Source organism: Manacus vitellinus, unplaced genomic scaffold (genome assembly GCF_001715985.3).
Source record: "Manacus vitellinus isolate BGI_N305 unplaced genomic scaffold, ASM171598v3 scaffold_10_pilon, whole genome shotgun sequence".
Lineage (NCBI taxonomy): Eukaryota > Metazoa > Chordata > Aves > Passeriformes > Pipridae > Manacus > Manacus vitellinus.
This window is the reverse complement of record NW_021938838.1, coordinates 8,076,233-8,099,764: the sequence shown is the minus strand read 5'-3', so window position 1 is coordinate 8,099,764 and position 23,532 is coordinate 8,076,233. Positions and strand designations below refer to the sequence as shown.

The following is a 23,532-nucleotide window of genomic DNA, read 5'->3' as shown; positions in this document are numbered from 1 at the left end:
ATCATGTGACCAAAACGGGGGAGAGGGGGGAGTTTAAGCTCCTTTGCCAGTTGTGTGAGGAATGAAATGCTGTATGTGACACAGATGATTTTTAGAAGGCTGTTGTATGATTAGTGCCTGTTTTAAAAGCCCATAAATCAGACCAGCAAGTAGAAAAATCCAATTTAGAGGAGGCAAAAAGCTCTGTGGACACTGTGAACTTTGAGCACTGAGAGTTTCAAACCAAGAGGCAATACTCTGTTGTTATCTTCCAGTTTATGGCAAAGTAGGTTTGCCTATATTTATAAATTTTGTAGCTAAATTTATACCAGTTGCTGGTCTCTGTCCACGAGTGGCTCACACATGAACAAATTCTGACTCTTAATACCCCAGAGAGGTTGTTCTCTGCAGGTAAAAGGCAAGGTTTGCAGTGACAGCTTAAAACTTACACTTCTCTGATGTGCAAGAGAAGGATTTCTGCAGCACAGGTATAAGTTAAGTCCACTAAATGCATTTTTTGCTGCTTTTAATGTTTTGCATGCCCTTTTGGCTCAGGTATGGGGATGCTGTGAGAGAAATTGATGATAGCATTGGAAAAATCCTGAGACACCTCCAGCAGCTGGGGATCAGTGAGAACACCTTCGTGTTTTTCACCTCGGATAACGGGGCCGCTCTCATTTCAGCTCCCAAACAAGGTGAGTCTGAGGTGAACAAACCTGGGCTGGAGTTGAGAAATCAATTAAATCTTCATGCCTGAGGGGGAAAAACACCTGTACGTGGGGTTCTCCTTTATGCAGTTGGGAGAAGCCTCAGAATTCAGAGTATTTATGCTTAGAATAACTTGTGTTCATTACTTCTGCTCATTGTTGGAGGGGATATCCCTGTTTAAATGGACTTTCCCCAACCCTGATGTTGCCATTACCTGTGTGTGTTTCCACTCAGGGAGTGACTATTTTGTAATTTAGCACCAGGCCCACTGACTTAGCAGGGTGTTAACTCCTGCTCTGCCAAATGCATATTTGAGCTTTCTGAGTAATTACAGAGAGTTCAAGAGTCCCTCATTCTTTACCTCTCATGAAAAATATTAAGAAGAAAAACTATTTTTGGTACTTCACAAGTTTTTCTTTTGTTTAAGTGGTTGTTTCTCTGAAACAGATCATTGCAAATTGATTTTCTAACCCACTCTCTCCTATTTGGAGGCAGGATGTCTTGTGGTTGTTGGACCACATAGCAGAGAGTATCCTGAATTCTGATTTCAGCTCAACCACTGTGTTTGACTTTGGGTGACCTGGAATCAGTGCTGAAACCTCCCTGTTTGTTCCTTGGCAAGTTGAGCTCCAAGGTTGGGTTAAAACCCCAGATATTCCTGAAAAGCCCTTGTCATCACTAAGAGTGAACATCCAGGGAATTCAGGATTATTTTTCTCACTCTTGTACCTTCATCTAATATTGCTCTGATATTTTAAAATTTAAAATCATTATGAAAAAATACCATTTCTGCCTGAAAGTGGTAGATCTCCTTTAGTTACAGACAGCAGTTAACACCCTTAAAGGAAAGGAAAACCAGCAAGTTATTTCCTGTTTGTTTGGGGTTTGGTTTTTTAGTTTGGTTTTTGATAGCAAGGTGTGTTTAACTGTCACTTTCTCCCTGTGCTGAAAAGAGACTCCTAAAATTTCATCACAAATGGATATTGAAAAAAACCCCAAAAGACTAAAAACCAAGAAAATAATAACAAAAAACCAACTCTGGACATGTTATTTGAAGAAGCATTCACGCAGAAATGAAAATTCATTTAAACCCAGCCTAGCTGAGTGTCCCATTTGGAATACTGGTATTCTGTGGGGGTTATGGCTTCTTTTCTCTGTCTAGGAGGAAGCAATGGGCCTTTTCTGTGTGGCAAACAAACCACCTTTGAGGGTGGCATGAGAGAGCCAGCAATTGCTTGGTGGCCTGGCCATATCCCTGCAGGAGGGGTGAGTATCTGCTTTGAATGGTTCTCAGCAGCCTTAGGTAGACTTCCTGAGTTCAGTGGGCTTTGCTTCATACTTTTAACATGCCCAATGTGTCAGTCCGGGTGTTTATGTAAATAAGGAGTTGATGCTGCCCCAGAAAACGGTGCCATTTTTGTTATTAGTGCAAATTTGCATCTCAGTGTCTGTGATCAACACCCAACCAGGGTCTGGGCTTGTTTTGCTGCTCTATTTAAACCCTTTACTCTTTCAGACCACAGTATTTTTCATGTGTTTGAACAAATTGGAGTATAAAGACACATTGCTAATGTGTGTCCCATTCCAGAGCAGGAGTACGTTACTCACATTCTCCATGCCCTGAGGTACCAGTGATTTGACCCTCACAGCTCTCACTTTGGTGTTTAATAAAAGTTCCATTCAGGGAGGTTTGGCCACCAGATTATTGCACTTCCCTGCCTGTACACAAATGCAGATATGATCACTTCAAAACAACCCTCCAGTGGCACTGCCAGCCCCTCTTGTCCCAGCTCTCATTATAGAAGGATGCAATCAATCCTGCTGCAGGCCGGGTTCACAGCAATAACACAGCTCCCTCCCCTTTGTGAGCATCTCTCATCCCTGAAGAAAGTGATACTTCATTAACTGGCCACCGTGCTTAAGCCTGCAAACTATTCATAAATAAAACATTTTTCTAAGTTGCATTCCATTTGGGGGGGTTTAATTGAGTCAGGATAATGATAATTTATTGTTTACATTTAAGAGGGACCAACAGGCAGCTCAGATCTGCAGCTGAGGCAGGGGTATAGTTTGGTTTCATCATTTGCAAAGAGTTCACCAAACCTACTAAGGATGGTTTATTATTTTTCTAATTTGAAATGAAAACAGTCTTTTTGTTTAAATTTAAACATTTCCATAACGCCTTTGCAAGCCAAGTACAACAGCCCTGGGCTAGCAAAGGAGAACATGAAACTGCAGCTGACTGTTTGGTTTTCTGGGTCCAAACTAAATAATGTGCTAAAAGTAAACATGCATTATAAATGGGGACAAGAAAATACCCACATTTAAAAATTCTTTCCATTGTAGTAACTCTGAGGATAATTAAGAACAGGAGTAGAGAGATCCTTATGCCTGCTTCTTTTCTGCCTGGGCCTGGCTGGGACCCCTCTCACAGGTAGTTTTTGGCATGTGGCACAGGGGGGAAGCTCCAAATGTTCTTAGTGGCCTGGGGTGATGCATGGCTTCTTGCCTGAGGCCATGCTGGGAGCTGCTGCTTGAATTCCTGGGAGTGGAACTCCTGCATTGCTGGGCAGAGTTGAGGTGTTTGCAGGGTGGGCTGAGAGAGTGATCTGGAGAGTGTACCTGGAGCTCACTGTGGCAGGGATGCACCCCAAATCCCTCCTCCACCATGCTGACATCACCTTTAAGCATGTGCTTAGCTTTAAATCCTTATTATCCCAGTCTCCAGTTCAGGATGCTTCCTGCCAGGTGTGTGCATGGGCTCCCAGGTGTCCTCTTGGACTCTGTGTCCTTGCAAAGCCAGTTCTGATCTCTGGCCCTGTCCCCGGGGACAGAGTTAAACCCTGTGTGATGCTACTGCTCAGTAAATATGTGATAGATACTTATGTGTGTTTTCTGCTTGTGTTCTTGCCATCGAGGCTCCAGCCTGGTCCCCTCAGCAGCACTGACCAAAGGTGAGAGGTTTGGCTTTGCTTGTGTATGATACAGCTCACAATGGCACTCACTGCTCCACAAGTGCCTCTCTCACTCACAAAGTGAAGAGACACATGTTTGGTAGTACATTTTTGGCTTCTTTCCCGTGTCCTGCAAAATCTGTAGCTTCAACATCCTCTTGACTGTGAGTTTTAACTCCTCAGCCTAAGACCTGTGCACCCCAAGTAGTGGTAAAATGTGGTAAAACTCGTTCCAAGTCTCTTACTGCTCTTTCTTTTCCAAAGAGTTGAAGGAAACAAAGGCTAGAGAGACATGAACTTCGGCACAAAGCTGGATCTACTCCTCCTTCCTGCATTGGGTTTGCTCCCTGTACAGTGGTTGTTCCTTTCCAGCCCTGGACCTTTTGAGGAGCAGGAAGAGGGCTAAGAGTCATTTCAATAGGAACAACTAGAGCCAGAAGAGGAGGGCTTATGTCTCTGGCCAGTGAAATCCAGTTGCTGGGTGGAAGGCTCGTTCCACTGATGGGAAGGTTCTGGGAAGACCTCATTGTGGCCTTCCACTGCCTTAAGGGGGCTTATATAAAGGAGGGAGTGGGACTTTTTATGTGGTTGGATGGGATATTGGTAAGAAATTCTTCCCTGTAAGGGTGGTGAAGCCCTGACACAGGTTGGCCAGAGAAGCTGTGGCTGCCCCATCCCTGGAAGTGTCCGAGGCCAGGTTGGACGGGGCTTGGAGCAACCTGGGATAGTGGAAGGTGTCCCTGCCCATGGCAGGGGGTGGAGCGAGATGGGCTTTGAGGTCTCTTCCAACCCAAGCCATTCCATGATTTTATCTGGCAGTTTATTAATAATCTTATTGGGTTTGTTTTTATTAAAGAGTGCATGTGGGTGCTTAAATAAAGGAGCACCTTTTGATTTAAACAAAAGAAGTGAAGTGACAGGACTGTGAGCACCTGACAGGATATGGATAGAGGTTGGGATAATTGGTGCAGTTGGCTAATTTGCAGGTTTTTGGAGGAGGAAGATGCCTCGGGAATGCATGTTGCTCTTGGCATCAACATTCAGTGAATTCTGGTCCCCCATCAGGAATATTTATTCACACACAAACAGCCTTTCTGCAGTTTCCTCCTTGGCTACGTTTTCCAGGTGAATTCACAACAAATCAGCATTTCAACATTCCCCATACCACATCTGCCTTCTGGAAGGATCCAGCTGGAAAAAAAAAAATCATATTCTGTTGGTATTTGAATCCTCCTCCTCTCTCCCCTCGCCCTCCTCCCCTTCCTCTCTCGTGCCTGCTTCCTGAAGGAGAAAAGAACATATCAACCCAAAGACAGCATTGCAACCTTTTCTTCCCTATCTCCCATGGGGCGCAAATTGAAATTGAATTAGACAGGGATATCAGGTCTGCTCGCTGTGATAACTGTAAAAGGATTTTATTTAAAAACACCCTGACATTTGTTCACCCAGTTTCAAATATTTAGCTTTCCTCCTTTCCATTCCTGGCGGGGGCGACTTTATTAATTGTCGCCTTTGATTCAGAGTTAAAGCTTGAAAGCTCTGATAACAGCACTGGGGACTATTTCTTCCAGCAACGTGGCCCACAGCAAAAGGATTTCATTTTCTTAAAGACGTTATGTGTATACTGAGAGTTTATTAAAAAGAAGGGAGGGAAAGAGGGGGGAAAAAAAATCCGTTTTTACATCCGTAATACCAGCTGTTCCTCACTGATACGAGCAATATCTGATCTCCTTCATTTTTATATATTATTTATTTTCTCTGGGCTGTTGCCCTCTCTGGATTTTTCTTTTTCTTTTCTTTTAAATAAATAAATAAATAAATAGATAAATGGGAAAGGCAGCTAGAATGAAAGAGCACTGTTGACAGGAGAAAAATGGGTTTTTTTATTTTTTTTCTCTGAAAATACTTCAAAGTTTTATATAAATATTAACCTTTTTTTTTTTTTTCTTTTCCCTTCTTCAATGTGGTGCTGCAGAGCACAGATAAATCCAAGTGGCTGTGGCATGGGCATTTAATTTCCTTAAGAAGTTTTTTCTGCTTCACGGAAAAAATGTTGTCTGAGACCAGAAATGTAATTGGATGATTAAAGAGAGTCATCTACATCTGGTGCTGGTTAATAAGGGCCAGGACAAGGAGACCATGGTGGCCCCACAGGATTGTCCCCACGCGCTGTATAAATTAGGGGATATTAGAGGCACGAGCCTCAGGTCAGCGATTGCCTCTTATCAAAAGATTGAGGCGAGAGAACGGGGCCACAACAAGGAAGGGGACTTTTGGATTTGATTTATGAATTGTGAGAGGTCTAATTACAAAAAGGCTCAGACTCCTGACGTGGCACTTGGGAGGGAGCATGCGGGGGCCAGATCTGCTCTTCAGTAGAGCCTGAGCTCTGCGAATGGTGGTGTGCTGGTCCTGCCACTCTCCCATGGCACTCCTGGTGGGAATTAGCCAGTGGATGAGCCTACGAGGGATTGAACACCCTCTACTGAGATGCTGAGAGCTTGTAATCCCTTGACTTCAGCATTCCCAGCACCCCAGGGGGATGACCATCTCTGTGAGAAGTTGGGCTGTTCAGCCTTGGGAAGAGACTGAGAAGGGACCTCATCCATGTCCGTCAGTGTCTGCAGGGAGGGGTCACAGGATGGACCAGGTCCTGCTCCAGGGTGCCCAGCAATGGAACAAGAGGCAACGGGCACAAACTGATACCAGGACGTTCCACCTGATTATGAGGAAGAACTTCCTTCCTCTTCAGGAACAGATTGCCCAGAGAGGATGTGGAGTCTCCTTCAGGAGATATTCCAGAACCATCTGGACACAATCCTGTGCCATGTGCTCTGGGTTGACCCTGCTGGAGCAGGGAGGTTGGACCAGATGACCCACTGTGATCCTTTCTAGTGTCTCCCCTTCTGGGATCCTGTGGCTGAGCTGATGGTTTGGATTTTGGGTTTGGTACATTGTTTTTTAATGTCAGTCATTGCTGAGTTTACCAGAGACTGTGCCAGGGGACAGTCCATGGAGCACAGAACACTGTCCCAGCTCATCCTGTGGGTGACAGGGTTACCCCATGAAGAGCTTGATTCTCTTTCCTTCTCCACAGTTGAAGATCCCCAGCAGAGAAGGAACTTCATGTATACACCTGCCTTTTGTGAGGGATTTATGGGCTTACAGAATCATAGACTGGAACCATCAACAGTTTGGGTTGGAAAGGACCTTAAAGCTCATCCAGTTCCACCCCCTGCAATGAGCAGGGACACCTTCCACTAGACCAGGTTGCTCCAAGCCCCATCCAGCCTGAAGTGGAACACTTCCAGGGATGGGGACTCCACCACTTCCCTTTTATTTGTCGTTTCCTACAAGGATAGGCTGAGCATGACCTTTTCCAGGCTGCTCCAGCAGCGTGCAGGAATAAATCCTGAACTCAAATGCCCAAGACCTGTTGATCTTGGTCATCTGATCCAACTGCTTTCCCCAGCAAGGATTTCCATGACCAGGCTTCCTCCTGTGCTTCGAGCTTTGCACTTTGTTTCCTCTCAAGGAATTGTGGCAGAGTCTCACATGCAGCTTTAATATGAGGTGTTCCTGCCAACACCTTTTGATGAATGAAAGCCATTAAAAATTGAAATTACTGTAATCAAGTAATGTGATATTGTAATGTTAAACTTGTAATTAGGCCCCTGCACGTTGCTTTCTGCAGTTCCTTTTTTTAAACTTCTTAATTCTTCCTTTGTGTTCAGTTTTCAGCCCAGTCTCTTAATACAGTGTTTAGTCCCACAAAAAATAGCATTTTTCCTTTATTTTTTTTTCCTCTAGAGCCAGTATCTCACAAACACTCATTTATCATGTTATCATTTGTTGTATTTAAATAATTAGTGTCAGCTAACAGGCTGTTTGTGAGTAGAAGGATTCAGATAGTCCCAACATTGTACTGTTGGGATTGGACTTGGATTTCAGTCAGAAAGTGCTGCTGTCCTTACAGATGTGGGCTCGTACCTGATGGTTTCGTGTTTTCCAACAAGTGATAGAGCTGAAAATGCTCTTTTCATGTCACATCTTGTGCTGGTGCATCCTGGTGCTTTTGATTTGAATGTATCTGCTTTAATTTAGTGTGTCACTGACTAATTAAATATCCTCCAACTGATCCTCCAAGCAGGGTGGGAGCAAAGATTCGGAAAGAATCAGTCAGAACAGACTTTTAGGGTTTTAAAATATAAATAATTAAGAGCAGAGAGATAAGTATGGCTTCCAAGTAAGGAAAAAGGAAAAAAAAAAAAGACAAGAAAAAAAAGAAAAGCAGCTTAAACATCTCCATTGGAGCCAAACCCAGATGTTTTTCTCCCTTATTAAAATATGGACTAAAAATACCACAACTTTACAGTTCTTGAATTGTTGGAAATGGTTTGCAGATGAAGTCATCAGGCTCTTTTTGTTATTATCCATCTATCCCTGTGCTTTCTGGGAACTCTCTCAGGGTATTCTGGACTTCAGAGATGACCTGGAGAAGGGAACAAATCAAGGGCTATTTTTTTTTCTTGGTGTAAGTGCTGATTTTTCAATCCACAAATGAGTTGGAATTTGCTAAATTAAGTTGAACTCTGCAACAACACGCTCCTGTAAAAGTGAGAAGAAAGAGAGGGAAATGGAAAAAAATGAATCAAAATGCAAATTCTCCCTGGAAGTGGAGAAATAGGGATCATGTCCTTTCCTTTATATTTTAAGAGGAGCTTTGCTGGTGATGGCAGCACTGTAAAGGGAGAGATTTTCAGGAAGCATTGGTGGGAACCTGTTTCCTTATGGATTTTTATGAAGGGCTCTTTGCAAATGTGTTTCTGTTGATTTATTTTTCCAGGTCAGCCATCAACTGGGCAATGTGATGGATCTGTTCACCACCAGCCTCTCCCTGGCGGGTCTCCAGCCTCCCAGTGACAGACAGATTGATGGCATCGACCTTTTACCTGTCATGTTACAGGGCAAACTAATTGACAGGTTAGTCCTGAGCCCAGAGCTCCCTGCCTTGCATCCCAGCTGAAGGGATGCCAAATTGGAGGTTATTTTTTAAAACAAGCTCACAGATATCTTTTATAAACTGAATTGATGCATATTTGCCCCCCCTCAGTGAGGTGGGGCAGCACCAGAGCTTCACACTGTGCTAATTCTCTGCCGAGGTGGGATTTCCTGACGTGTGGCATGTTGCCATACAGTGGAGTCTGGGGACAGATGAAAATGTCACAGGGTTAGCAGGGATCCTTGGAACAACATATGGCAGGAGGGGAGATAAAAGCCTGAGAACTGTAGCCTGGGTAGGGGAGAATACATTATTTATTACTCGAAAAGCATCCCAGAGTGTGCTGGGTCCTTGTAGCCCCTGCTTGGGAGAGGTGGAGGTAAAGGCTGTGCTGCTGTGGGTGAGCTTCCAAGGTCCTGCTTCTGTGGATGCTTCTGAAGGGATAGATTTGGGTTAAAGACCTGGAATGTTTATGGTGCTGTCAGCTGTTGGGTACAGGCACTGAGGTCTGGCAGCAAATATTCCTGCAACAAATGTTTTATTGGAAGTGTCAGAGGGCAAAAGAGGTCTTGTAGTTGTGATTTTGGTGAGGAATTTGGCAGCCTGGGAAATCTGAATGCATACATACACTTTATGAGATAATAAGGAAACATATGCATGGAAGACATCTTTGGGCTCTTTTCCTTGTTGGATTTGAGCCTCTGTGCTTTCTGTGCCTGTTAACAAGGGACATGCCTGCAGTGTTACTCGAGAGCTGCCATGAGCCTTGCAGGTTCCTCCTTGTCCCATCTTCTGGAAGTTTGTAAAACTTCCTTGTTTTTTTAAAGGGGAATTTCATTGCAGTCACCAACCCCTTGGTGCTCTTTGTGTTACAAATACACTCAGAGCACATCACGGTTTTTTTTTCTTTTTTTTTTTTTTCTTTCCCCCTAGACCTGACCAAGTCACAGTTTCCACAGCCCCCAAAAACTTTCCAAGAGATGCAGTTGTTGTGTTCTTTCAAGCTTAAAAAGGAAAAAATGAACGGGGAAAAAAAAAGAAATCATTAATAGCAGACCATTGAGTACAAGCTGGAATCCTCTTTCAAAAAGGAAAAAGTATTTTTTAAAAAAGAAAAAGCCTAAATGCTTCAGTCAAAGGGGCACATAATAACTGGCCAAATAGTGAGAGTTTATGGCAAAGAAAAAAAGAGACTGGAGTACTCTGTGGCATTTTTTGGTGGTGGTGGCATGTTAGTGGCACTGGTTTAGATCAGGTGCTGCATTTGGCAGGTCTCTCCCTGCCTTTATTTCACCTTTCAGGTATATGTTAAGAATCAGGAATGGACTCTGCTGGCAGCACCTTTCCCTTCTTCCTGGTGACAGAGTTGTTTCCCCTTTGTTCCTGGTGACAGAGTTGCTTTCCCTTTGTTCCTGGTGACAAAGGCTCATTGTTTGTGCAAGAACCCCCAGTGAGGCTGTGATTTTAAAATAAAAGATCTAAGGCCACCCCTATAATTCAGACACAGATATTTAAATTTTACTTTGCATTTAGGGACAGTTTTTTCAAGGTGGCATCACCAGAGTAAGTAGTTTTTGCTGAGTGGTATCTCAGAAGGAAAGAAAAGATGTTTGTACCCCCTGACAGTGACAAACAGCTTTACCATCATGCCCAAAACAACTGGAGGGAAGAGCTGCCCAAATCTGGTGTCCTTGTATGATGAACTGCACCAACAAATCAACCCTCTCTCCTGCACATAGTCCATTTCAGTAAAATTCTGTGCTGTTTTCTCAAAAAAAACCAATTGTGTGTTGTTGGGGAAACCAAGAGGAACGTTTTTGGGATGCTCAGAGAAGTGCACAGGTGCACTGAATGAGATGCATTTCCCAGATGTATTTTTAATTAGTGAAACCTCTGGGAAAAAATGCAGTTTTAGCAGTATGTTTACATGCTGCAAAGTGAGGTTTGGGGGGGAAAAAATGGATAGGAGTTAAAAATACAGCGTGCCTGGCTGCCAGGTTTTTCCATATGGAGTTTTTCTGAGATGTCATCCAGAACACACCAGCATCTGGTGTCCTCCCGGCCACCCTGCCTGGGTGACACTGACAGCTTGATGGCATAGCTGTGGAGTTCACTTGGTGCTGCTGGGAAGAGGAGACCGAGCATCCCAGAGCCTTTGAATCCCAGTTTCTCCCTCACACACACAGCACTTGTGAGTCATTTGATGTTTAAACCGACACGCTCTATAGGAAATACCAGGGGCTGATAGTTCAAGGATTAACAATCACTGGCAGCCAAGCTGGATAATGTTTCATTCTTGCACTGTGTGAGCTCTCAACTTGATGAACACTTTAAGAAATGTTAATTGAAAACCTTGCAGAGGAGACTATTAGGAGGCAGCCTGTTCCTGCCTGATATCCACGTCGGAAGTCAGACTCCATTAAGGTATTTGTCTCCCTTATCGGCCCAGTGTGGTGGTGTTTCTCATGCAGCTCTGCTCTCTTTCCCAGGCCCATATTCTATTATCGTGGCAACGAGATGATGGCGGTGAGAGTTGGGCTTTACAAAGCTCACTACTGGACCTGGAGCAACTCCTGGGAGGAGTATGGCAAGGTAACAGCACATGGACCTGCTCCCAGGTGTCACTGGTGCTCCTGGGGGCAAACAACTCTTTAAACAGTTTTAAATTGGGGATATCACCAGTTCATTTTCTTAAGGGCTATCAGATGCACTGTGGAGGTTTAAATTGGATATTAGGAATTATTTCTTCCTTAAAGGGTTGTCCAGCTCTGGCACAGGGAGTCCCCATCCCTGGAGGGATTTAAAAGCCATGTGGATGTGGCACATGGGGACATGTTTAGTGGTGGCCTTGGCAGTGCTGAGGAATGGTTGGACTTGATGATCTTAAAGGGCTTTTCCTAAATAATTCTGTGATCCTATGAAAATCTAAGGAGACAGGTGTCACGCACCCCTCTCCTGAAGTCAGGGACAAGGAGAGGAAAATGGGCAAATTCCCAGTTGTTCTGAAGATGCTCCCTTTAACGCTCACTTAATCCCCCTTAATATTAAACTTCTTTCCCTGCTGAATTCTGAGCTTTCAGGTATCCCTTTGCAGTTGGACTTGCTGATCCCTCTGCATCCCTTCAACTCGGGATATTCTGTGATTCTGTGAAAGTCTGGAGGCCGATGCCACATGGATCACATGTCTTGCAGTTCCTAGGACAAAACACCTGGTGCCTTGAACTATTTAAATGGAACAGGGATGGGTTTTCTGGGTTTGTGATGTTTTTTCCTTGAAAGGTGAAAGGAAAGCTGTAGGAAAGGCACAGTAGAAAGAGCAGTAAATTCCATGTGTTTCATCTACTATCAGCATTTTTGCAAGCCCCCATCACACAGTGCTTTACATTTTGTTAATTTTACTTATTTCCTGGCTGATCTCCTCACAATTAGATGTTAAGCACTATTATTTCTCTTTCTTTTTGTATCTTTCTTGCCTCAGACTTGGGTACTAAACTCTGGGGCATTTTCTAAGTGGCAGGTTCACACGTGTGCCTTGCTGATTATACTTTTAGACATGAACTCAGTGCATTAGGACACAGCTCTCAGCAAAATCCTGACAGCAGACTGGGACTGGGGAGGGATTGTTTGCATGATTTATTTTTTTATGCCTCTTTTTTTGAACTTATGGTAGGTCCTCAAGGCATCACAGGTGCAGAACTAAGTGCTGATGACATTTGTGGATATAAAAGTGCACGGATTCTTTTGCTGGGTTGTCCTGGGGGTAGAGTGAAACGTCAGCTCCAAGGGAGTCATTTACATTCAGGGTTGTAAATATGTGTGTTTGTCTTCCTGAAGGCTGTAATGCTCCAGGAGTCAAAGTTTGTTTTACAGGGAGTAAGGAGGAAAGGAAAGTTGGCTCTAGAAATATATTTTATGCTCTGTCTCAATGCTAATTCCACACAGATAAAATGAGATAATTTATTTGTCTAGTATGTGAGTAAAACCCATATATCTCACGTGGAGGATTTTCCCTGTGTGGGAGACACTGGGAGCTTGTATATCCATGTGTTTGGGTGTAGGGATGGGCTCATGCTTTTCCCATGTGCATGGAAAATTCCCACATGAATTATTGCTCTCCATGGTGATAAAAGCACATACCCACACTTACGTACACAGTTGGGGAATAAATAAACCCCTACATTGATCTCAACTTATTTCTGAATGTCTGTGTGGAGCAGTGATAATGGGGACTGGTTCCTCCTTCCAGAGGCTCTCCCATTGTGAGCAATGGCAGTCATGCAATTAAGGAATATTTATTTCCTTCCAAGTCTTTGTTTAACTACTGTCTGATAAAAGTCAGCAATTATCCCCTACATCAGAGAGACCATTACAAATTCACTCTCTTTCCTGCAGCTTGGATCACATGTGCTGGATGTGGGGAAAATTGGAGCACATTAGTGGCCAGACCAGCCATTAACAACATGCAGAGGAAGCTCAGGCTGAAATTTGTTCCAATTCTCCTCATGTCCTCGAGCCATTAATTACAAGCCTTGCAAGTTTAAAAATAGAAATAAATCAGAATGCAGACCAGTTCTGAGCCTTCTTGGAGGAGTTTCTAAGCTCACCTTGTGATACAGTTGCCTCTTTCAGTGACTTCCCAGCTGTGTTAATACTGGACTCCAGAATCAAAAAAGCCAGTTTGTTTGCTAATTTAATTTGAAAAACATATTTAAATCCATGCACATCTGTGGCATTTGGAATTCTGACTATTTGATAAGTTTGATTTGCCATCTCAGCAGAACTTCAGCTAATGAGGCCTTGTTAATTGTATGATCTTTAGAGGCCCTTCCTCATTGTGAATCCAATGTGATGCTGTATTAAACTTCCAGATATGAAACTCTCTGTGTCTGAAGGTCCACACTCAGACCTGGAGTATTTGGTTGGCATGTCTTCCGTTGGAAAGAGTTGGCCAGATGTAGCAGAACAGCTGCCTGCACATTTTTAAGAGGTTTGTTTTGTGGGTAGTTGAATATCTCATTATTTGGACAGATACAAGACCCAGTTTAGTGAAGCCTCTTTTCACTTTCAGAATCCCCTTGGTAATTGACAGTGTGGGAAATCATCAATACAGAAAACTTGCCCTAGTTTTAATACCCACGTGGTGCATTTTTGTTTGAATTTCAGATGAGATTATACCATTAAAGCAGCTAACCCCACATTTTCATGTTGATACTGGAAAATGGGAAACTGGTGCCTGTCCTGGGTCTGTCTAAGATGACTAGAATGAACAAGGAAGGATGTGGCCAACTTTGGCCCCTCACCTGGAAAGCTGGGTTTGAATGGGGGGTAAGTTAGTTCAGCAATAAAGAATGTACACACAAATAAAAATGCACCAGGGAGACACAGCTTGCAGAAAGCAAAGCCTAGGAAAGCAGAACAGGGATCTGAAGGCTTCTCTCCATATGGCAGTTGGAATATTTACCCTGGAAACATCCCATGCAAGCAGTACACAGGTTTATAGTCATCCCAAAGTCCCCTGACAGTAACATGCCCTTACTGGTCTGCATCCTCTGCCTTATGGCCTGGGATTAGAACTTGTCATCTGACACAGAGATGAATTGTGCTCTTCTGTTCTTCCCGTTTTTTGCTTGTTTATTTTTTAACCCCCAAGCAATTTCTTTTTCTAGTCTGACTCCTGTCATAAAGTCTTGTAGTCTCTCTCAGTGCTGGAGGATACCTTGATGCTCTTTTCTGCTGGATTAACTGGATTTTTTGATTCTTGAAGGGATGGTCTCTTGAAAGCATAAAGGGAAGGCTCACTCAGCAGAAGCAAGTGGGAATAAGCACTTCATGGGACATTTTCCCTGTGGATTGCACAGGATGCTTATTTAGAGCTGTTTACCTGGCTTCCATCTGTATAGGTGCTCATGTTTACATAATTTGACATCTCTGACATTCAAGAGGTGATAAATGGGACAGAGAGAGATGAAAGGAAACCTGACTTGAAAAATGTGTTTGTATTTTTAAATAGTTTGGTAGAGGGAGAGAGATCTCCCTCCTGCACAGGGCTGAGTCCCTGTTGCTCTGACTGATGGGTATAAAGCTTTTCCATTTTTGTCCACCTTTCTTACAGCAAAAATCAGCAGTGATAAAAATAGCAGAAGGGAGAACTAAGGGTAAACCTGGAGAGGTCCCTCGCATAGTGTAACACACAGGACTTTTACTGGAAATCACCTGTAAAATGCTGTTCTTGTTTGGAAGTAGGGGTCTGCAAGGGGCAAAACTGGATATTCTCTATAGATTTAACCCAGTAGGTAGCAAGTCCTCAGGAATCTACTAATTTCATGCTGTATGGGGGAGGCAGGAGTAGGAGCTGCAAGAGAGAGGAAATTTCCTTTTCTCTGCCTGCCACCAAGAGTATCCAGCACAGAACAGTCCTTGTGCCCTCCAAGAGCACTGATGCAAGAAGGGGAAAAATAATTAAGAAAAGCATGTGGAAAAGGCCCTTTGGTTGTTGGAGAGTGGCTGATAACATCAACCTTTCTGCTGTCAGCTTGTTAGGAGTGTTCACTGAGTTTCCAGAGCACTGCTGTGACTTTAAAGGATGGCTGTAGGCGTCTGCCAGCAGCTCCTATTGTTTTAATGCAAAATGCCAAAGGGGTTATTCCAGTCAGGCTGTCTGATTGCCCTTCTCCTCCACGTGAAGGGATCGATAAAGCCTTTTCTGCACAGGGGATGTGAAGTCAAGTAGAACCTCACAAATAATGACATTTCATTGTGGTCCTCTGAGCATATGAACCAGCCATCGATCGGGAGGCTTGTGAGCTGCCCATCTTCGGGGGCTGCCCATCTTCTGGGGGCTCTTCCAGCCACTTAACACATTAGAGGCAATTCTTGGTCCACAGTGTTGAAGCTTGGCAGTCACACTTTGAGATGTCTGCTCATCCTGAGCTCCACTTTAGGAGGATTTCGCTGGGAGTCACCCAGGAAGGGAGAGCACCATTTACAGGTGCTGTGGCAAACAGCAAGAAACAACATTCCCAGCTTTCATTAACAGCTGTGCTTTTCTCCTTCCAATATTAACATGGTTTTGCTGCTCTGGGTTTTTTGTGGTGGAAGGAGGAGACATGAGCAGGAGACAGATCCCAGATTTGTGCGGCACTATCCAAATCCGCGGCCGCCTGTCAAGTCGGAGCGATCTGGGCTGGAGCCAGGGTGAGGAATTGCCAGAGGGCTCACGTTAACACAAGTGGTGATTCCATCTCTTGGCCCAGAGCCCAAACTGGCAACCGGCTGTGTTTGTCTCATGTCTATATTGACACAGCATCTGTGGTCCATTTGCTCTGGAAATTAGAGCATAAGCTGTGCAGCCAAGGGCTGCAGTGTCTTAGGAACAGGGAAACAATCCGGGTTACTTGATTGCTGGGAAGGACAGGAAGATGGGCTCTCTGGGAGGTTCATGTGATGGACAGGGAATGTTATGTTTTAATAATAATAATAATAATAATAATAATAATAACTGTTGGAATTTCTCCTACGACAAACAGTTTTACACAGTGGTGCAAAATGCTGTGTTAGAGCTAGTACAGAGCTGAGCTATGTCTGGTGCCATTTGATGCTCTTTTATGGGCTCCCTTAGAAAGACAGGGTCTTCTGGTTTGGCTTTCATGCTTTTGTGATGGAGGAGAAAAGCTCCAAGAGCTTACCTAAACACAGGCAGTGATCTTTCCACTGTGTTTGGTCAGCATTACCTGTGGACATGGAAATTACAGAATCACTGAGGTTGGAAAAGCCCTCCCAGACCATCAAGTCCAACCTGTGACTGATGCCCATCTTGTCACCCAGACCAGAGCACTGAGTGCCACGTCCAGTTGTTCCTTGGACACCTCCAGGGATGGAGACTCCATTTATTACCTTGGATAGTGAGCAGGAAAAATATTAGGAATGTGCTTTAAGTGGCTCTTGATCCCTGCATATTGTTATTAACAGTCTGACAATAAATAGCTTTAAGGGAATGACAGGGGATGAAGGGGTGACAGATCTGGGTTGTGTTATCCTGATGGATAGGACAGGCTTAGGCACCTCTCGGCTCTTCTCTGACATGACATAGCTCCAGACATCACCAAACCTTCCAAGCAACCAGAAGCGTGGTCCAGGTGCTCCAGAATGTGGTTTGTCTTGCCCTTAAATAGTTCTCAAGTCTCAAGCAGATTTAATTTAGACTGGTTTGCCCCAGGAAAGCAAAGCAATCCAGACTTGGGGATCCCAGGGTTTTTAAGATGGTATAGGATTTCTTTCCATCCTGAGAATTGAAAATGCTTTGACTGACAAACAGAACGAGATAAAGGTGTGAAAGATAAGTTAAATATTCTTTTCTAGCAAAGGAACAGAGGACTGGGCTCCTGGCTGTATCTGTAGTGTGTTAGTTACTCTGATACAGGACAGTGCCTTGATCAGGGGTTTGAGGGTGTATTTTTATACATTTAATGTATAATATATATTTAACAAAATATAATATATAAAAAATAATATGTTTATATCATATTTTTGCTGATCTATTGAGGAACAGGTAGAAAATCTTTGAAGTACTCTCTGCAAGTTGAATATTGGCTGTCACACGGTACATAAAAATAATAATAGTCCATTTTATTTGCAGAGATAAAGTTGAAATGCCTTAGAAATTTATAGGGTGGTTTCAGCCAATGTCATAAAATGGTAGTTTTATTTATTGGAGTTTTATTTATTTATTTATTTATTTATTTTGATTTTTCTGCAATAGGCTGCTTTTGAAGAGGGCGTCGAGTGCTTAAATTAGAAGGACAGACAGCTTTTGGCTGGTGCCATCAGGCAAATTGTACTTTCTTTCCTAGGAATCTCTGGGACTGTAGCCTGGGCTGTGTTCTGGAGTCCAGGCTACAAAGAATTTATAGGAAACAAAAGCTAAAATGTAAACAGAGCAATGTCTAAACAAATACCCAAGAGACTAAAATCTTCTTTCAAACCGAAGCGTTTGCAGCCGAGGAGCATTGTACCAATTAGCAGGCTCTTAATTAAATTGCTTGTTTGATTTGCATCCAAATTATAATTTGGATGTTACACAGGCTTTGATACCTTTTTATTAACTGGTCCTTTTGTGGAAAAAAACCCACAAAAATCTATTTTCCCTGTGTGTTCCAGAGGCCTGTGGCGTCACAGGGTGGAAAGGTCAATCAGTTTTGTATCTATTTAAAGTCCATTATTGGTAGGGCCACTCCAACCTATCAAGCAACTCCCTTATTTTTCCAGTCAGTGATTCAGGAATCTATAGCTCTGTGCAGATAAATGGGATTTCATGGGCTTCTAAACTTCTTGCTTTATTGAAAAGCAGAATATTAACTGCTCCACTGACCAGCTGTCCATTAAAAACATGGGATATTTTTAGAAAATTGTTTGCCAATCAAATCCTACCAACATCTGTAGAGAGCCTTTTCAGTTTGTTTTATAAGCAAATGCTACAGCTGCTTTCCCACTTCCATTGAAAGATTCCCATTTACCTTCTCTCCATGTCTCTGTCCATGTCTCGGGGCATTTTGGGGGATTGTAAGGAACGCAGCGTGGGAGCTGGAATTGTAAAGCCCAGCTTTAACAAGTCCATTTGGGGCCAGTCCTTGCTGGGCTGGAGGGGCCCTGCTTTATTGGCTGCTCAGGGAAATTAGTGCTTTTGCATTTTTGGCTATTCCCAGGGTTTAAATGGGTTCTGGAGGCTGCAGGCCAGGGATTAGGGAGCTCACAACTGGCTAATAACAGGCTGGGCTTGGGGAGCAGAAGCCTAGCAAGGCTGGAAGGGCAGATGGAGGGAGCTGGAAACTGTCCCTCAGTGCTCAGTGAGCACTTAACCCCTTACTGCTCCCAGTTGCTTTCCCAGGGCAATCCCCAGGCCTCTCAGGGTGACTCGGTGTTCCTCCTGGGATTTTGTTTTTGATCAGAACTGCAAAGTGATCCAATCCTCTCTCTATTTCGAAGCCACAGGAACCAAAGAGAGAGGATACTTTCCATGTGCAGAATTTTTATGATTAAATGGTTCCTCCTCTTTATCTTTTGTTTTACCATTTTATTTCAATGAATATTTTACGGGGATTGTATTTTTATAAGACAAGAATGTACGAGGTGCTTCAGCTTTTATGTCAGTGCAACTCCACTTTGTCACCTTATTTTACCCCACCAGCTCAGAATCTGTTTTGCAGACTGAAGTGGACTCTTGGGTGTTTGTAGGTATTTTGGAACAAGGTGCTGGTGAAAGTGTTGTCACTGGAATCGATTTTGTTCCCTCTCCTGTGTCACCCTTGATGACCTCTCTGCCTTTTCCTGCAGGGCACTGATTTCTGTCCTGGGCAGAGTGTCTCTGGAGTGACAACACATACACAGGAGGAACACACTTACCTGCCACTGCTGTTCCACCTGGGAAGGGACCCTGGGGAGAAGTTCCCATTAAGGTGAGCAAGTTAATGAGCTTGTGAAAACCCAGCACTGTCAGTGTATAAAATTCATTTGCTTTGGTAGCTGGTTCTTGAAATGTGCTTAAAAAATGTCCCAGAAATCCATTCTTGGAAATAATGGTATTCCTGCACACTTTTTCTCAGGAAAAAGGAACAAACCTTAGTTTTCAGGTGGTCAGGTTAGATGGGTGTGCATGTGGACTTGTCATTCCGGTTGTTCTTGTTCCATGTCCTACAGCCCCTCAGGGAGGAGGAAAACACACATTTTTGGACAGGACAGGACTGATGCAGCACAGCTGTGGAATAAAACAGAGGTGCTGCTGAGTGTGGGCCTTGGAGCTGTGATTCTCTGTGTATTTTGGGACTAGGGAAGAAACAACCAGGGGTCTGTGGGACTGGAATCTCTGGAAGGCAGCTATGGTAACCTTCCAATCTCCCAGCCCAGTTAAAGGAGCTTCTCCAGAGGCTGTTTAACAGGAGGACTTTCTGCCCAATCCTGTTCCATCCGTGGGCTCTCCTGGCTGTCTGAATCCATTTTCCTCTAAGCCTCCTATTGTAATATTTATCTCCAGCACACACCATGCCCTGAGAGATTTCTGGAAGGATTTATGGAGTCCTCAGCCAGCACAGCCCACAAAGAAATCTGCCACCTCCAAAAAGGCTCCCAAGGTGTTCCCACCTCCCTCCTTCTGAGTTTTACCCTGCGGCAAAACCAGCTGCAAACGGGGACACCCAACCTCATCCCTCACCAGTGGCACTGACTGGGAGAGTGTGGGAATAGATAAAAAGAAAACTGGTGCTGCTGTGACTGCCTGCCCAGAAATGGGCTTGTGCAGCAGCTTGGACAGAGGGAGATGTTTTCTGAGCTGACAGGGCTGCAATTACTCAACTGTTTTAAATAATTGAGTGGACACGCTCGCTCCGTTCGTTTCAAAGGATCTGAGCCTGTGCTGGCCACTAAGTGTTTTCACCAGAGAGAGAAGGGGGGGAATATTTCCACTTCACTCTCACTTAACAGAGCACTTTAGAGTTGCATCAGGCAGTGGATAAAGCTCTTTGGGAGCCCAACATTAGCTCTGCTTTCCACTGCATTCCAGCACTAATGAATAAAGCAAATCTGCAGCTCCTGAGTTGTAAATACAGCTCAGTGAAAGGACACTGGGTTGGGATTCCAGATGAGACCATGGCCTGGGCAGTTTGACAACTATTTTATTTCACATGGGCCTGGAGTGACAGGACAAGGGGGAATGATTCCCACTACCAGAGGGCAGGGTTAGATGGGCTACTGGGAGGAAATTCTTCCTGTGAGGGTGTCGATGCCCTGGCACAGGTTGCCCAGAGAAGCTGCGACTGCCCCATCCCTGGAATTGTCCAAGGCCAGGTTGGATGGGCTTGGAGCAACCTGGTCTAATGGAAGGTGTCCCTGCCCTTGGCAGGGGGTGGGACTGGATGGGCTTTGAGGTCCTTTCCAACCTGAACCATTCCATGATTCTGTGATTTTATATTAGGAAGATGAGTGGATAAAAATGACCTCTTTTTCCAAAAATCAAATAAGTGGGTAGTACTATCTGAACTGTACCTTGCCTACTGTGTTTGTCACCTGTGTCACCTGCTCCAGGTGACCCTTGCCTGCACAGGGGGGGTTGGACTGGGTGACCTCCAGAGGTCCCTTCCAACCCTAAATATTCTGTGATTCTGTGATACTGTTTGTGTTTATCTCTGGATTTGAGGCAGAGGAGCTCTTCCCTAAGAGGTGTTGGCAGCACACCTGCTTCCCTGTTCTTTAGCTGTTCCTTCCCACCCCCATGGATTGAGCATTGAAATAAATCCCAGTGTTACATCTGCAATCACTTCTCGTACGGTTCCATTGATTTTTTTGGACATTCACAAGCTGTTGTTTGATTGAATTTTATGGCAAGATTATGACACGATTATGGAAAGCTGTGCTGATGTTTATTATGCAGACCCTAATAGAAAATCTCTTTTTAGCAAATGACTCTTCCTTTCTCCAGCACATTCTGCCACTATTGTCTCCTCTCTGGTCACAATGGAAAACTCATGGGAAGTGGGTCTCCTATATCGAATGTGGTAATTAAATTACCCTCATTTGTGGAGCTGTTACTGGTGTGTATTTTTATTTAGCTTAATTATCCCCCTTGGCAGACAGCCTGGTGGGAGTCCCAACACTAATGTTTCTCCAAAGGGAATCCAGCATCCTCTTCCAAGCCTGCATCTGCCTGTCCCTACATGCTGGCTGTGTTCTCTCTGCCTGCTTTTTCTCACTTTTAATTTCATTTATTCCTTATTTTAGTGCAGCCTTTTCTTTTCCCTGAAATGATTTTAATAATCTGTCATATCTCTTGATTTGCATTAATTTGGAGTGTAAAACAACCAGTAAGAGCTGTCATTGCTGCTCAGGAAGGCCTGGCGTCACATGCTTCTCCAGAGAGATTTGCTGCTTATGTATTTGGGCTCATTCTGGGATCCCAGGGGATCTCAGAGCCAGGGAATCCTAGAAATCAGCCAGCTCACTCAACTGCAGCAACATGCTTGACTTGCAGGTGTTCAGGGAACTCATCTGAAATGTCTCTGGGTTATCACACTGCACATGCAGGACACTAAGAGAGAATTCTTCAAGGCTACAATTTCATAGGTTCAGAAAATATTTAAGGTTGGAAAGACCCTTAGGATCATCAAGTCCAACCATTAAGTCAGCACTGCCAAGCCCACCACTACTTTGGGTCATCTCACGACATGGGCATTGGAAAAAGATGGTGCCTTCCCACCCAAACCTTTTCATGATTCTGTATTAGGAAGATGAGTGGATAGAAATAACCTCTTGTTCCCCAAATCAAACAAAGCTTTTCAGTCTTTGTTAAGTGGCTGCTGAAGGATCCCTGAAAATGCAAATCCTTCAAGATCTGGGGCAGCACATAAAGTGTTTGGTTCCCTGGGTTTCTTGGTGAAGCAGGACAAGTCCTTCCTCTTCCTGATGTGGTTCACTGGATTTCCTGGAGCCTACCTGCAAACAATATCAGCAAAAGCCTGTCTCCCACAGGAACACTTTTCATGCAGTGGAAAAACTGGTCAGGCAATTATAGGCAGGTCCTGTTAGTGTGGTGAGTACACGTCTGGCAGTGCTGAGCCATCTGGCACTCTGCACTTGTGTTCCCTTCATGTGAGGCTGTGCCTGCACCCCTGCCCTTATCTGCTCTAGGAACAGATCTTCCCAACAGGGCTGTGACTGTTTCTTCCTGCTGTTTCCCCTCTGGATTTGGCTGGAGTCTCTCCTGCACCCCATCTTCTGCCAACGGACACAGTTGTGTTTGCTCCTTTGGCTTGAAATATCACAGAATCATGGAATGGTTTGGGTTGGAAGGGACCTTAATGCTCATCCAGTTCCACCTCTTGCCATTGGCAGGGACACCTGTTCAGGCTCCAAGCCTTGAACACTTCCAGGGATGGGGCAGCCACAGCTACTCAGGGCAACCTGTGCCGAGGCCTCCCCACCCTTACAGGGAAGAATTCCTTCCCAATATCCCATGTATCCCTGCCCTCTGGCTGTGGGAAGCCATTCCCCCTTGTCCAAAGTCCTTCAGCTCTCTTGGAGTCCCTTTAGGCACTGGAAGGTCTTTCCAGAGCCTTCTTTTCTCTTCAGATATTTATTGATGCTTCCCAATCTGGACTGGAGCGATTCTAGCAATCCAACAGCCTCCCAGCCTTTGGATTTTGATAGGTGGGATTCACTGCCAAATTCATGTTATGAGTCCTCACACTGCCTGAACTTGCCTGGCTGATGGCACAGTGACGTCCCTACATCAGGAGACTGGATGGAACAAGATCCCTGGGCTGTGGGTGACCTTCAGGACTGACATGCTCAGGGTTACCATCAGATACATTCACTCCCAAGATCTTGTCTCTCTGCTGGGAAAAGGACTCTCTGAGAAGCAGCACTGAGGAGTCCTGGCATTGACAGAACTTGGACAAGCTGAACATTTCCATGGCTGCAGGATGAGGTGGGACATGAACACGCCTGCAGGGAGCAGTGAGGCAAAACTGGCACCTGGAGAGGTGCTTGTAATAAGAAATCTGCAATGCCAGGATAAATTTGGGCAATATATTTCAAAGAAGGGAGGTTGCTGCTAAATAATCTTTCTTTTGGTTGCCAAAAATGTGGTAATGTGACTGCACTTGTGTAAGAGTTACCTCGTTATCAGCTCCTTGGTGGTGAGAAGTGAACGGTTTGTGTCTTTTTGTTGTCTGAGAGATTGCCTAGATCAGAAAATACCTCTTTTTTAATAGCTCTCAACTTCAAAATAGAACTAAGGTTGTGTGTTAGGGAGCACAGAAAGCAGAAGCATTTCCTCAGGTCTAAGCAGGGTTTTGTTTCCTCCCTGGATGCAATAACCAGGGTTTTTGCTCCATAACAAAACACT

At 44.3% G+C, this 23,532-nt stretch overlaps 1 protein-coding gene across 2 annotated transcripts in view; it reads left to right on the top strand.

The window, feature by feature from the left end:
- The window catches only part of GALNS (galactosamine (N-acetyl)-6-sulfatase), a 41,008-nt gene that overhangs the window by 6,242 nt on the left and 11,234 nt on the right, over positions 1-23,532 (top strand). For both annotated transcript variants that reach the window (XM_018084199.1, XM_018084205.2), the window contains 5 exons: positions 535-674; positions 1,849-1,952; positions 8,487-8,623; positions 11,132-11,234; positions 18,972-19,093. In XM_018084199.1, the coding sequence (XP_017939688.1) occupies positions 535-674; positions 1,849-1,952; positions 8,487-8,623; positions 11,132-11,234; positions 18,972-19,093 (606 nt within the window). The remainder of the gene's footprint in view (positions 1-534; positions 675-1,848; positions 1,953-8,486; positions 8,624-11,131; positions 11,235-18,971; positions 19,094-23,532) is intronic.